Genomic DNA, 16,224 nt, shown 5'->3' with positions numbered 1-16,224 from the left:
AGTAATTTTAATTAATCTTTAAGAAACTGCGTAGACACGTATTGAAATATATTTGCAGACAATGGCACTAAACTCTAAGCTTCCAAAGCCGGGGATGGAACCCAGGTCGCTGGAATACTGTTCAGTGTCCTTTCAATCCTGTTTGACGTGAGAGTCCAAACGGATAATGAACATATCCACGATTGGTGTGCATTGCATTGATTCAAATTAAACTTACTTATCACTCTTTGTAAAAAGGTAACCACGCCAGTGAAGAATAATCACCTGCTTATTGTGCGATCCAAGCAGGGTAAAACCCAAAGTTATTCAATTCAGTGTTTGCTTTTACAGACGAATCATCATATAATAATGTAACAAATTTCTCTTCTAAATACTAACACAATTCCGACGGCATCCCGAACACATGTAACGGTCACACTTTAATTTTAATATTTTGATATTAATTGTACAATTAAACTACTAAAACACTTAAATATTCGTCTCGACTTTCTTGTACTTAGGTTATTGAAACGATTACTCAAATGATATTATTTGGAAAAAAACAACTTCTAAAACCATCAACATAAATAAAAATGATTTTTTCGTTCACAACTCCACACCAACTCAATGAGTTTAAACCATTTCAAACCAACGGTGTTCTTTCAAATGATCGATAACGAAACTGATGATATATGAATTAGCTAAATTTATATCTCTATCTCATTTTACCTTTCTCCCTAACACATTGAGTCTTATGCCTCGGTCAAAAGAATTACACATAACTTGCTAAACTATATGGGGGTCATCTTAGCTAACTCTACTTTAACTTTCTACTTTTATATTATAACTTTCTGCATATCTTGATACCCGCCCTAACATCTCAGGTATTTGCTCCAGTAACTAGTTACGTTATAGAGCTCCTACATTATCGCAATGATTAAGAGGAGATTCGAAGGAATTAGCTTATTCGTAACCATGTTGACAACCATTCTACACACAACTGACTCAATCCTACTCCATCCGAGTATCCATTAAGCCTTACGAATCACAATTTCCACTTATATACCCAAGGAGGAGCTTCTTCGAACACATCTTTAAGTGATTTCACCTGTTAATAACCGGTTCATTAACTGAATTATTTCTAGGTTTCTGATCTCCAAATAATCATAATATTGTAACCTAACATATCTCGACTGAATAAGCTAAATGCAATATAAGTCTTAAAACTAACAACACTACTTAAACTCGCTGGCCCTTTTTCATGAAGATAATGTCATGCCTGTTTATAAACATTTGACTATTCCATAATAATATGCTTTTTAATAAGCGTCAAGCAAAATGACGAAACCAATCAATGACATTTTTAATAAAACTGAAACGCCGTTTAAATGCTGTTTAAAAGAAGTTATTCATATTTCTGCTATCTAATTTGAACAAAGAAGCAAATTAAATCATCAGCAATACTCGCAAATCAGTTTGATATTTCCCAAAACAAAAGGAAGCAACGACTGAGGATACAATCTACTAATAATTACGTCACACTTTTGAGTTTAAACCAGTATGTAATAACATCGGTAATTCATTCTGACATTAATGAAGGTATCAGCATATACTCGATGTGTGTAATATCTTCAACCAAAATGGCATATTTTATTAACTGAGTTTGTATACTTTCAACTTTAAATATCTTTGCAAATCACAAAAAAAATGAAACATACACAAGATGTCTAATAAGTTATTAAAAGGTTTCAAATTTATGTTCTTGTGTGATACGAGTGAATTTAATCAGTTGTATATCTACTTAAAGATAAATCTACCTGAGCCAAAAAATAAATCGAAATTTACAGGCGTATCCAAATACAAATATAAAAAATATAGAGGTAATCTTCTCCCTTTTACTTACCCGAGATTCTTCATTTCATGCTTTTTGTCATTAATTGCTGGTAATGTACATACGAACATCTACGAGTGAATACTTTTACGTTTTACTATCAACAAAACATTGCGGTTAATAGTTTAATAAAATAATTATATTCAATTTCAGTGTCAATATCAGAAGTAGTTTTTACATCACCGACAGCTGCAAATGCCACTGTCATCACGGGCTCACCAAAGCAATTCACGTGTCGTACATCAGAGGGTATTCCACAACCAACGGTGGAGTGGTATAAAACCTCTAGTAGCAGCTGTACTAGGAATGGCGTCAAGATTATAAATTCCATATCCAGTTCACCGTCTGAAAGCAATGGTCTTATACAGGTGGAAAGTTCACTGTTATTCACGGCATCCAGTTTTGATAATAATCTCTGGATTTGCTGCGCGGCAAGTAATATCAACTCTCAGTGGAAACTGTCAGGAACGAAGCTTCTAGACGTAAGATGTAAGCTTTTTATTGAATAATTAACTATAGAAAAAAAAAGTATTTTGAAATTGTACACAGTCTTATTGACTGGCATGAACCTACTTTAAACACGTATTACATAATACATATACGTTGATGATCGTTTCAACTTGGTCAATATTCAGTGTTTTGTGTATAGTACATGAACAAATGTTGTATATAAAACCATTTTTAAAAAATCAAAGAAAATAATTATGATCTGTGAGCAACATCTTATTTTAATATTTGCATTGTCACCCAACTTGACGTTTCAACTTCATAACTTCAAATTGCTCCCTCCGTTTAAAGATGCCTTTATTTCGGACCCCAATCACATTCTGTAATGGTTATATTTCGATATGAAAATCAAAGACGATCAGCATAATCAGTTGATTTATAAACACAACTATTAACATTATGATATAGAGAATAAAATATGAAAAAGAAATGATATGTTAAGGCTGTGATTATTTTTATCATATTTATTTAAATTATATTAATACAATTATAACATCATGTGCAGTGACTAATAGCATTGCAATATCCCTTCAAAATTACAACCTTCAAGACAAGCAAAATCGTAAAAAAAGGCAAATTTAAGTTTCATCACGATCTTTTTTTTCCTTCCTATTTTAATTTAATTAACAATGCAATTTACAATTCATCGATATTCTGCCAAGTTTTTTAAAATGACGTTATGTATCGTCTGACAAGACTGGTTTTCAAAATGAGATGTTTGCAAGGTATTTTAGTTCTTTTTTAATATCGTAATCTAAATAAGTAAACACATGTGTATTAGCACTGTTCCTTTGAATGCTGTGATGCAGTTGTATTTCTAGTTTGCCCTTAGTAGCTGACATAGATAATTCAAATTCGGGGAAAATCATGGATAAACATCATAATTATGTATATATACCTATGTTGTGTGTAGGGTTCTGATAACAATATTTCTTTTTTCTAACCTAATTAAAAAAACATTTAAACATCATAATCAGGTAAAACTTTACGTTTTTAAGTGCACTGAGCACTATAAACGGCTGAACATTGTACACGACAAACGTCAGTTATTTGCAAATATATGACATAATTGATTCAAATTCAGGCAAAATCAAGTATAATCAAGAAATCTAATATACATCTGTTGTGTTTAGGGGTTTGATAATAAAAAAAAAATCCTAAAATAATTCAAAAAATCATTTCAATATTATAATGAGGTAAAACTTTGCGTTTTTAATGCACTTAGTACAATTAACGACTGGAAATTGTACACGGCTAAAGTCAGTATATTTGCAAGGTTTTATATCCAATATGATATAACTGACAACTTGCTATTTTATTAAAGATCCTCCACCTAATCCGCCAGTGATTGACAACTTCAACACACTAACGGACTACCAGATGATAGAAAATAGCACCGAACGGCTGACATGTAGAAGTACTGGAGGAAATCCGCTTGCCAGCCTTGCGTGGAGCTGTTACAATGGCACCGAGTCAAACCCTAACATAAACGGCAGTTCAGTCAGTCGTTCTGTACAGTTCACAGCGCGGCGTAACCAAGACAACACATGCACGTGTACTGCCACGCATGAGGCGGGACCGTTGCAACAGGCTACAATGGACGTCAATATCATGTGTAAGTATAACTGAATTACGTGACTGTAGAGTTACTTATGAGTTAACTTTAACTTTTAACTGGACATATATGGCCAAGCTGACTTAATATGAAGCCCTGACGCCTTCAATTATTTACACTTTAGCCTGGTAATGGTTAACCTAACTAACATTAGAATAAACGATATGCATATTTACGGAGGTACAATCCGCTTTCGTAACTCTATTCTATAGTACCATTAATTTGTCCCTGATTAGAATAGTTTATACATTTGTATATTTAGACTTCTCTCTCCTTCCTATGTTATCTTATATCAATAACAGATCTAATTAGCATGCGTTGGTTTGTATTTTGCGCTTAGGTATGTCTGTGAACATATCTATCAACCGAAACATTACGTTGATAAAAAGCTTTATACATCAGAATACCGTTTTACACATTTTTATTACTATAAATGACCGCCTGTCTGAGAAAGCAAACCTTCGCATTTCCGAGATATTGACTGAATTGGGCGAAAACTCCCGAATAAATGCGAAAGTAAATACCTAAATTAAACGAAAGGAACGGTTTCAAAAAAGTCATGTTTTATGCCAAAACTGCATAATATTTGATTTTCCGATGTATCAGAAGGTTGAAAGACGGACGATTTAGAAGCAAGTATAATTCCATTCATGGAATATACTTGAAATTGATTTTTTTCTCCATTTCTTTTCAATTTTTGCAATTGAAAATAGAAGTCGCTTACTCGAAATAATACTGCAGAAAGGTAAGCTTATGGTTTATATTGAAGTATATATTTATGTATCAAAACTGTTTAATCATGATAAATGTAACTATGTAGAATTATTATCGTGTATGGACAGAATACCAATATTTTGGCAATAAAACGCGTCCGGTAAACTCCGTACGATAGTGTTTGTGCGCTTATCGATAACATTAATACTTTTGTGCATTGGAAATTAGATAAGCCCCGTACTTGTAATTTTGCGTACCCGGATCGATTCCGGAAAACGCACACAGTTTTTAATACATTTTTAGATTCTATTTTTTCAGCGTATACAGAGATTCTATGACGAATTCTTTGGATACAATTCAACAGTATCAAGACATTCACAAGAAATCGAACTACACAGAGGTATCCTTAACTATTTATTGACGCTAAATGACTACTGTTTAATATTAAATTTAAAATGATAAATTATGCGTTTTTGGAAACAAAACTCATCATTATTATTGTAAATATGGACACTATTAAAATAAATAATTGATTATTTTGCAGTAGATGTAAGTGTGGATCTTGTTTTTTGATTCGCAATATATAACGTTGCAATACATTGTTTTAGTTTGTATATTATTGGCAAACCTAATGCTTAACCAACCAATAGAAATACTCTCTTTCATTACACTAACGTCTGATGATGAAAATGATGACAATCCAGCGGCATCAGAAAATGTAAATAAACATATCTCGGAACGTCTATAAGTTTGAAGGTAATGTTGTATGCAAGAAAACTTTCATGTCTGTGAATGACACCGGCTCAACTCACCAAAAAAACTCTTAAACATGTAAACGAGAATTGAAATGTTATCCATTGCCATGAAAACCAAGACCGGCGACCCATACTTGCTTTAACTTTTCAAACAAATGTTGTATCATTTTTTAAGAATATTGCTGTTGGGGAAGGACTGCCAATGACTGCAGCACACAGAGTGAGAGCCAAGGACGCCCATGTTTTCCTCCACAGCTCCACCACAAAGACAAAAAAATGCATAAATTATATGAGAAGTCGTACATTGAAGCAGCCACAAGAAGATGTATTACATATAGGACGTTCTGCATGTGGCATGAGCTTTTGTCCAAACATCAAGGTAGGTAGTACTATGCATTTTATGCTGCATAAGTTATTTAAATATAACGTTGCAATACATTGTTTTAGTTTGTATATTATTGGCAAACCTAATGCTTAACCAACCAATAGAAATACTCTCTTTCATTACACTAACGTCTGATGATGAAAATGATGACAATCCAGCGGCATCAGAAAATGTAAATAAACATATCTCGGAACGGCTATAAGTTTGAAGGTAATGTTGTATGCAAGAAAACTTTCATGTCTGTGAATGACACCGGCTCAACCCACCAAAAAAACTCTTAAACATGTAAACGAGAATTGAAATGTTCTCCATTGCCATGAAAACCAAGACCGGCGACCCATACTTGCTTTAACTTTTCAAACAAATGTTGTACTATCATTTTTTAAGAATATTGCTGTTGGGGAAGGACTGCCAATGACTGCAGCACACAGAGTGAGAGCCAAGGACCCCCATGTTTTCCTCCACAGCTCCACCACAAAGACAAAAAAATGCATAAATTATATGAGAAGTCGTACATTGAAGCAGCCACAAGAAGATGTATTACACATAGGACGTTCTGCATGTGGCATGAGCTTTTGTCCAAACATCAAGGTAGGTAGTACTATGCATTTTATGCTGCATAAGTTATTCAAATGTTCATTCCATCAGTTCTTTTACATAAGTTTTGTCCAAACATTGTGCAATGTCATAGACTCTGAAAGGAGTGCTGCGGTATATATCTTATCTCCAAATAACTGGTGAAGCACGTTTCTAAAAGGTTAGCCTATTCAATGTACATGTACAGTTATATTTCGGTACATGTGTAAAATAAATTAGTCCTTGTAAAATAGAAATACATGCTTTCAGGGCAATATTTAAAAAAAGTTGTTTTTTTACAATGACCATGTAAAGCGATACACGCAAGCATCTTTAAAACTTCGACGACGGTTTTATTATTTTATTCCAGATAAATGTATCCGATTCTAGCTCCGTGTTAATTGAAACATCAACAACCTAAGTATTAACCATGTTTTTTTTTTAATTATTTCATTATTTAACAGATCGCCACTCCCCAAGAGGATGTGTGTTTGAAACGTGCGAGTTGGTACGGAAAGGGGTTGCTGATGCCACGACAGACGACGAGAGATGGCTACTGCGTCAGATCTCGAGAGATACATCAATGTCACAAGAATAGAGAACAAGGTACTTTATTTGTGATTATGTTTTTATTATGATAAGTTTATAATTCAGTAAAAATATATTGAAATAAGAACTTCGTTCGAGTACATTATTTATGTTTGCTCTTCTAATGTACTTCGATGCATTTTCAATGAAAACAGTCGCTGTAATAAGACGATATTTGTTTTATATTTGTATTGACTGAGCTAAGTATTTCAAACATGTCTGTGTATTCAAATTAGGTGTACAAAGACTGCGCAACTGCTGCTATGGACGAATTGAAGGCCACGGGCCGTCCAACAGAGCCTGTCCAGCCATGCTCAACTAACTTTCAGCATGTACATAACGCGTTCAATTTTGCTCAGAACTTGTGCCTGCCACACCCCAGTCGCCAGATTGGACCTATGTACTTTGTCACTCCTAGGTAATACGTCAAATGCTTTCATTTAACAGGAATACTTTTCAAACTCCGACCTTTGCGCCAAAATAAGTCCTTTAACAATATCTTACGTCTTAATAGTAAATTTCCGAAAACAGATTTTGACTATTTAACAATATGTTAATTTATTTACAGAAAAGTTCATTGTTTCGGGTTTCGGGGCAACGCCCTTCCGATTAAGTACAAATTTCTAAAAGTGCAGGATGGAGGCGGCATACATGGGCCAGATGCTGTAATCTTGCTCTTGGATTACCCTCTGACAGAGTTTGTGCACGGGAAACGAGTGACTACTCTTCATGTGGACAATTGCAGCGGTAAATATTTTTATACAGATCGAAGATGCATTTATATAGCGTTATGTGATTTTAGTGACAGTCAACGAGAAAGATGCAAGAACGCCGAGTGACGCCCATTAGTTGATATAATGGAAACCAGTAATAAACCAAATTTAAAACCATAAACGCAATCAAACAACAAGGTGGTCGGGGCCGGGGTAAATATTCATTTACAAACTACGTATATTAACATATTTTGATTATGGTTTTAAATCGTTTGTTTCTTAAACTTATTAATTTTCAGGACCAAACAAAAACCGCTACGTGCTAGCATACTTCTGCTGGAGGACCATCATTGGCCTTAACGAGATACACTATTTGATGCAGGTTGCAGGTCATGCCAGGTGCATATATCGCTGGGTTCGGGCGAATCAATGTGCTTTATAAGCGAACGGACTGTGTAACCTTGAGTGACCTAGGTTAGTTGAAAAGATGTATCATTCAAGAACAAACTAATTTAAGTTGTTTATTTTAATGAAATGACTGAACTAAAATATCAAAATTATATTGTGTATGTGGTGAGAAATTGTTATTAATCATTTTCACAAAACGTTTTCGCATCTTCTTCAAGGACAAATGAGGCTGTCCTTTACATGACATGTGATGGAACCTCGAGGTTCGAATAGCGGGAACGGATACAGTTTTAGTCAACATTTTCGTGCACTGAAAGAACTAAGGTCCTACCAGCATTTCCGTTTCAGCTCTGGGTCGCCTGGGGTCATTTCTTAGAAGAAAAGCGACGAGACAAGCTGCTGTGTAATCCGTGGTAGTAATGTACTGCGATGTTGACCGCGAGAGGTACCAGCTGCTGGTCTAAGCCGTGAGTGTCAGGCATACTTGGCAACTCACGTGCGAAAGTACTTGCGGGCAGTGTCAAGCGTCTGACATTACTAAATTAGTGGACATATTTTCGCGTGTTGTTGTTGGTTTATTTTTATTGTATTTTTTGATAAAGACAATTGGTAACGGTATATATGTTACATCGTTTATGCACACATATTCAGACAGACAAGATGCGCCAATCATTAATCCTTGATTTTGCGAAAGTTAAATCTGACTAATATCATAATATGTTTTGGCATATTTAAAAGTTGCTTGTTTAGAAAGTGTGCTTTTTGTAAATATAAAGATAACTATTTATTCATTTATAACTTTTTTTTTTTTTTTAATTTAGTATACGACAGCCTTTGAACATATGAGGTATTTCCACAACAAAACACATAATCGGTGTTGTAGTAACAGTCGGTTTGACGACTTCAAACTTAAAACACACTGAAAGATATTTCATTACAGACTGAAAAATTGGTCGTTCGAAACATCGGTTCCCTCGAGGTTTCAGCACGGACCCCGGCGTCCTCGAGCAATCACAGTTTTACTATATTATGTTTATATTTATATATCAATTACTAATGTGTCATGGATTAATATATATGCATGTATTTTGTAAATGTTAAAGATGTATTGTAATTAAGTCTTTACTTTAGTTTAAATTCTCTTATTGTAGATTTTTTATACTATTTGCATACATGAAATGGTGTTAACAACGTCAACTACATGGGGTTTATATACATTTCACATTGCTGAGGGGGTCATCAACCATTAAAATATTCAATTTATTTTGCATTCCCTTTACCTTACTTGTGATGCAGCTAAATGATCTAATGAGTCATAGTCATAGTCGTGGTATGTCAATTCTGCCTTTTACACTTGTTTACCCAGGAACAGTTGTACGGCATTAGCAGTTTCTGTAGTTGATAACATACCTAGAGTCCGTTCAAGGCAGTGCCTTATTTCATATTACAGTGTATATTTTCATATTTTTTTTTTAAAAAATGACAAAATATTCGATAAGGGTCGTTTTCACAAGCCGGCGGTCAAATATCATGGTTTTTCTCTAAGATTTAAAAGTGCAGTTATTATTTTACAATGATGCTTTTATTTTAGTACAAATTAATCGTTCGTTCCGTACTCAATGAAATATGTAAATATTTGAATATGGATTATACGTGTTTAAAAATATTTTTAGACCAAAACAAACAAACGCGTTGCGATCTTAACTGGACATACTAATCAGAGAATAATAGATTATTTGTCCCAACCTCAAAATAATTTGATTTACAATCTACTGATTTTTAAATTTATGTAACGATTGAAATATTTAAAACTATATTTCTTCACAGATCCCCCTTCAACACCGGAATTCAAAGTGGACGGTACACCAGTGGGCGTCGCAATTAGCATAATTAAAGACAGTTCTCAGACGGTGACGTGTCACAGTTTTGGAAATCCTTATCCGTCTACAAACGATTTCACATGGACAAAAGGAAGTGCCGTTGTTAGTTCCAACTCAGTTTTAAGCTGGACCGGCGGAATCAGAATTCAGGACGGAGGCAGTTACAAATGTACCGTTACAAGAACGATGACACCTTCGGATACCAGCAAACCTCCAGTTACAACAGAGGTATCTTCGGATGTCACCATGGATGTACTATGTAAGTTTCTGTAAAGAAAGAGATGTGATTGTAAGCTCTTCGCTTTATCGAAGAAGGAGAATCGAGGAATTGTGAAAGACTTTGTGTCGCTTTTGGTGGTAGCATTGGCGTCAGCTGTTGAATATAAATCTTGCAAGATACGAAACTCACACTTAAAGCCAGGCTCCGGCCTTAAAATTGCGCTAGTACGACTAAAAAACCACAGGTGTTCTTTTTGTTTTTAATTTCATTCAAGTGTTTATAACAGCTTCATTTTAATTGTGAAGTAAATTTGAACTTACATGAAGAGTTTTTGATATTATACATCTAAAAATATTTATCTTTTCATTTCTAGGAAACATGTAACCTTTTTACAGTAGCCACATTTAATAAATATCAAAAACACTTTAACATTACGATAGAATTTTTTTTAAACAAAGACAATGTTCAGATTAGAAAATGATCGCATGCAAATGTTTTCAATGTCACCGGTTTGAAATATATCTTTGAGACGGAAACGTCAAAGATTTAAAGAATATTATTATAATTTTATGTTCTATTTGTACAAAATACAATTCAAAAATTATTTGTGAAAACAGGCTTCTTGGGACTATATTTTTACATGCGATCAGAGATTGAATAATCCAAAAGTAGGACGGGAAAATAATCATCTGCAACCGTTACATGTAGGTTTAACACATTAATTTAATTGTTTGTGGGACAATATGGTTCGCTTTTTTTTTTTTTTTTGGATGTTGCCTTAAGGTATCACACAAGACAACGTGTGTATAGTTACGGTTTTAATAATAAAAACGATGACAAGTTAACTCTAGGTTTCCGTAAAGTTTGTTTTGTGGGGTACTGTATATCTTCAGAATGGTTTGACTTGTTTGTGGTATGCCGCACTTTATCTTTTATTGATTTAGAGGTCAGTATGGGCTAAAGATTAAGGCCACGGCTAACAGTCTAAGAAAGGATAGTCCGCATAATAATTTGAGAACGGCACGACCAAGGACTATAAAAAAATCAGTCCATGGTTATCCTTGACTAGTATTTGATCCTTATTTATTTGGTGTCAATTGATTAAAGGTCAAGATATGAAACTTTATGAAACTGCAGTTGAAAGTTCGCAATGTTCCTATTCGCTTTCATCAAAGTTGGCTTATGTTCAGGGTTTTGTGGCAACTTTTGATGAAAACATGGTAATGAATAAGACTTTGTAAGACAGGTTATAAGATGACACCTTAACATTAGTTATATAATGATATGATGGAATTCGACATAAATTGTGTTTTGTCTCCATTCAGTCTGTGCATGCGTAATGTAAAGAGTACCATTCTTTGTTTATTTAAATGCATACTGATCAAATGAGTTTCTTTAGCAGCCAATCATTTAATGGCATTTTTGTCCTGGAATTTGCAAACCATCAGAATAAAGCGTTTATTTTATGAACGGCAAATACGTATGTGTCTAAAGTTGTTTGTTTTTAACTAGTACTTTAAAAAAAAATAAAAAAAATACACATTTCTAAATATCAGAGCTTAAACAATGTTTTAAGCAAATTATTTCACGATAACAAATCGTAAAAAAAACGTTTATTTTTAGGAAATTTAAGAATGCCGTATAATTAAAGAATGAGCTAACAATAAGGCAAAAGTCAAAATACATTAACATTCTTCGATTCATTGATGGACTGTTGCATTTTTACAATTAATAGTATTATAAATAGGAAGATTAAAGGCAAACAAAAAATTAGTTGCCATGGTAACCATTCAATAAAAATATTAAAAAATGCAAAAAAGAAACTTCGCTTTTTGTTAAAAAGGAGAAATATGTTAGTATATCTTACATTGATATGCCTGACAATTGTAAAAAAGGTGAACTTATACCCATCTAGTAATTCTGAATAATTTTATATATTAAAGTATGACATTGTCAGCAAATTTCAAGATTAAATCATGAATCTGTGAGACACTTCATAGTACATTGTACATACAAAGGGAAGTAAGGATTTTCTAATTTTAAACTTCATCTGTTCAATATTTTAGTCCACTTTTTGTACATAGCAAATTCCTTTTTCTTTATAATATATTTTTTTTCCTTTCCAACTTATTCCTCCAAAAGGTCCACATTATAAATTTTTAATATAGCAAAAAAATACAAAATACTGAAAGGAAGAAAAGATTAAATAAAAAAGGGTAAAAAAGACCAATAAATGACAAAACTGACCATCCATGAATTGGCAGACTTATTAATGTGTTAGATTTAGTTAAAAAGTAAGAACAGCCATTCATGGAATGTGAAGTTTAAAATCTTTTCAAATGAATAATCATAACATTGAGTTGAAAATTATTGACAGCAATTGAAATCCTATCATACCAGGAATTCCAATAAATTTGAAGAGTAATAGTGTTTGAAAAGTTTAATAATTTTTACAGAGCGATTTTATAATCAAATTATACAGAACGTAAAAATTATTCCTGAAATTTACACGTTAAAACATTGATATGTTGAAATTTGAAACTTTTCCATCATTATTGAAGTATTCGTTACTTAGTGATATTGTATGAACTATCAATAATAAAAATTAAAGATAATTTAATATGTTTTATTCAGAGAGGGACAACTATGTATATATATATATATATATATATATATATATATATATATATATATATATATATATATATATATATATATATATATATATATATATATATATATATATATATATATATATATATATATATGTAGATGTAATGAAGTTTGATGTCTATACACAGTTTTGTATTTATCATAATCTATTTAAGAATCAATTCAACTTCACAGCTCAGAACAAAATGTCAAATTAAAAGCATTTATTTACAAATAATAAAATGTGTCATCATACAAAATTTATGTCACAGTTTATAAAGAGTTCTCAATAACTTAAATTAAAGTATATATCCAAAGAAGATTAAGCAAATGGCATGTTCATGAGATATTCACTATGGTATCTATGCATCTTTATTACCTCAGTTCTGCAATCCTTCCCATCATTCTGAGTGGCTGAATTTGAGTGGCATGGATGTAATATATGGCTTAAAATCTCACTGAAAGGAAGAACAGATTAAATAAAAAAAGGGAAAACACGACCAATAAATGACAAATCTGAACATCCATGAATTGGCAGACTTATTAATGTGTTAAAATACTCACAAGATTTAGTTAAAAAGTAAGAACAGCCATTCATGAAACAATGATATGCATAAAACTACCTCAATGTTTACTCCAAATAAATTACTATTTACAGTGGTTGGCATTTTAAGTAAATAAAAAATACTTCCTGGTTAATGAGGATTCTCTCGGCTTTTGAGTTGCATGCCTTTTTAGTCATCAAAATGTTTTTGTTTTTGGCCACTCTCAGAAACGATGTGTTTATAAATACCCTTGCGAAAAAATGAATTCAGAAATTCGATGATGCATTGATGTTCTCTTTCGAATTGGACCTGTAAATTTATCCCCTGTTTTATTTTTGTAAAATTAAAAGCAGAAAAACTACATAATAATTCATAAAAGTTATACTCACCGATGCAGGAGACGTCAATGTATCCTTGTAAAGTCACTGACAATCAGAACAATTCTTCAAATATCCAAAATCGGAAGTATAAAATGTCGGTCAAAACATTCAAAGACAGGCAGAAAAACGACTTATTAAAAAAAAATGCTTGTGAAACTTTTTGCTCGTTTAATTCAACAGAATTAAATAACACCCGTACTTCATTCGATAGATAAATTATTCATGGTTATTTTGGTACCATTTTCGGCAGTAAGTATAAATGTTTGCAGGAGTACTATCCATTGGAGTGAGGGGTGGTATTAGCATTGTGCAGATAAGGGAAGCGTAAAATTCGACGTCAAGCTGTTATTTTTTAACATGGGGTCAAAAATTAGTTCACTAGGTCGAATCACTAGATCCTTAATATTTGGTCATCATTACAGAAGTGTTTTTAATCAGCTCGAGCATTAATTTGAAACTTACTCCATGTTGTGTCAAAAAATCAATAAGTCTCTAGGTCAAATCAATGGGTTATAGTTATGTCTGGAACACACAAAATACATTATATTAGGTCCAATATCCATGCAACTTTATCAGACAGTTTTCCTTGATCAACTCTAGGATAAGTTTGAAACTAGGTCATGTGGTGTCAATAACAAGGTCACTACGTCAAATCTTGGAAAAGATGTTAGAAACATACTAGATGCAATAATTATCAACTTAATCAGAATGTGTTCTTGATAAAACCAATAACTATTTGAAACATGGTCGCATGATGTCAGAAACTGGGTCACTAGGTCAAATCTTTCAACAATCATGTCCAAAACCAAGTTTTAAAATATTTTGGTCAGACTTTGTCCAAACTATGATCAGAATGTCCTCTTTCTATGTAATTTAGGTAGACTTTAAAATTTGGTCGCATGGGGAAAATCACAAGGTCATAAGGTCAACTCTGTAAGAAAACTAGTCAAAAACGATTTGACTATCATGAACAGCATCCGGATTAAGTTTGCAAATCCGGAATTTTTGCAAACTTATTTTTTTTATTTTTCACCCAATGTTTTTTATTTTTGTATTTTTAAAATGTGTTAGGTAATATTAATAAGAGTTATTTTTTGTTTCCTGAAATTTAATTTAGAAATATGTTTTTTGGGCATTTAAAGTCAAATTTTCCAATGGGAGTCCCATTGGAAAATGGCCTTCCCATTGGAAAAATGGTTTTTCCAATTGGAAAATCAGCCCAACATTTTTTGTTGGAAAATTCTCCCACATTTTCAAAAAAGGAATTAGTGATTAATAACAATCATTATCATTAATGGTTATAATGTTATCTAGAAAAAGTGCGTTTATAGTACTTTTTATCATTTTTTGTAAAAAAAAATCCCGTGGACCATTTTTTCCAATTGGATATTTCCAACAATTCAATATGGGAAAAGTCAGGAAATTGGAAAACTCCAATTGGAACATTGTCCCATTGGAATCTTCCAATTGGTAACATTGGCAATGGGCTTAATCCAATTGAAGGTTCTGGCAATAAATTTTAATGGGAAAATATTTCAACTTTCCTAAATCTCTTAAAAGAACACCTATTTATTTATTTAGGAATATATTTGAAGTTTTGTTTAATTGTTTACCTGTGTCCTGACATTGTATCCATCCAATTCCAAGCTAATACTTCTGTGCTGATATCTTAGCGATAAGATTTAAGCATCTTTTAATGAATTTGAATGCAATAAATCATATCAAAAATTACCTGAAGTATTCTTACTCAACCAGTGACACAAATTCCATTTTTTTAAATATCTTTACACTAGTTTCATCTCCTCAGACGCCATTTTTAATCGATTAAGTTGTGGTTACAAACGACTAAGAACTTATTCATTTTTTCAAAGCTATACTCACTTTTACGCTTGAAAATGTTATTTCGGTTGTCAGTACCTTTACACAGAAAATGTACCATTTTCTTGATTTTTAATGAAGATGTAATTAATTGATGGAAATCCATATGAAATGTTTTACCTAAGATAATAGTTTATTTCATACACACTGTTCTGCAGGGGAGCAGGACCTTTCAACCCTAAGAGGCTTTTTAACCCTTCTAAAAAAGAACACTTTTCAGTTTTCAACCCTTAGACTTTTAAACCCCTATTTCAAAGACTTTTCAACCCCTACCTGTTTGGACTCTTTAACTCCTATAACAAAGACTTTTCAACCCCTAGTTGAATTATTTTAATAACCATATTAAAGACTTTTTAACTCCTAAACCAAAGACTTTCCAACCCCTATTGTTTGGTTTTGAGCTGGTCCAAGCTAAACACCATTAAAAATGCTGCAAGGCATTTTAGAATGTTAACATGCATCATGTGCCAATGCCTTCCTCAAACAGTAATACTAGTATATGTTTTAGAAAAAATATCGAACTGTACAAAAATGTAAG

General features: G+C 32.6%; 2 protein-coding genes across 2 annotated transcripts in view; both read left to right on the top strand.

Annotated features, from left to right (window-relative positions):
* The window catches only part of LOC128235799 (hemicentin-1-like), an 89,576-nt gene that overhangs the window by 36,951 nt on the left and 36,401 nt on the right, over positions 1–16,224 (top strand). Inside the window, exons 3-5 of the mRNA XM_052950594.1 lie at positions 2,024–2,359; positions 3,702–3,992; positions 9,959–10,270. Coding sequence (XP_052806554.1) covers positions 2,024–2,359; positions 3,702–3,992; positions 9,959–10,270 — 939 coding nt within the window. The remainder of the gene's footprint in view (positions 1–2,023; positions 2,360–3,701; positions 3,993–9,958; positions 10,271–16,224) is intronic.
* LOC128236051 (uncharacterized) lies at positions 5,074–7,746 on the top strand. The gene is made up of 6 exons (XM_052950872.1): positions 5,074–5,462; positions 5,637–5,840; positions 6,234–6,437; positions 6,887–7,028; positions 7,247–7,428; positions 7,579–7,746. The coding sequence occupies exons 2-5, from the start codon at positions 5,664–5,666 to the stop codon at positions 7,330–7,332; spliced, it is 609 nt and encodes a 202-aa protein (XP_052806832.1). The 5' UTR covers positions 5,074–5,462; positions 5,637–5,663; the 3' UTR covers positions 7,333–7,428; positions 7,579–7,746.

The sequence above is a fragment of the Mya arenaria genome, chromosome 5 (assembly GCF_026914265.1).
Source record: "Mya arenaria isolate MELC-2E11 chromosome 5, ASM2691426v1".
NCBI lineage: Eukaryota > Metazoa > Mollusca > Bivalvia > Myida > Myidae > Mya > Mya arenaria.
The sequence above is the reverse complement of the archived record's forward strand: the minus strand, read 5'-3'. Positions and strand labels throughout refer to the sequence as shown.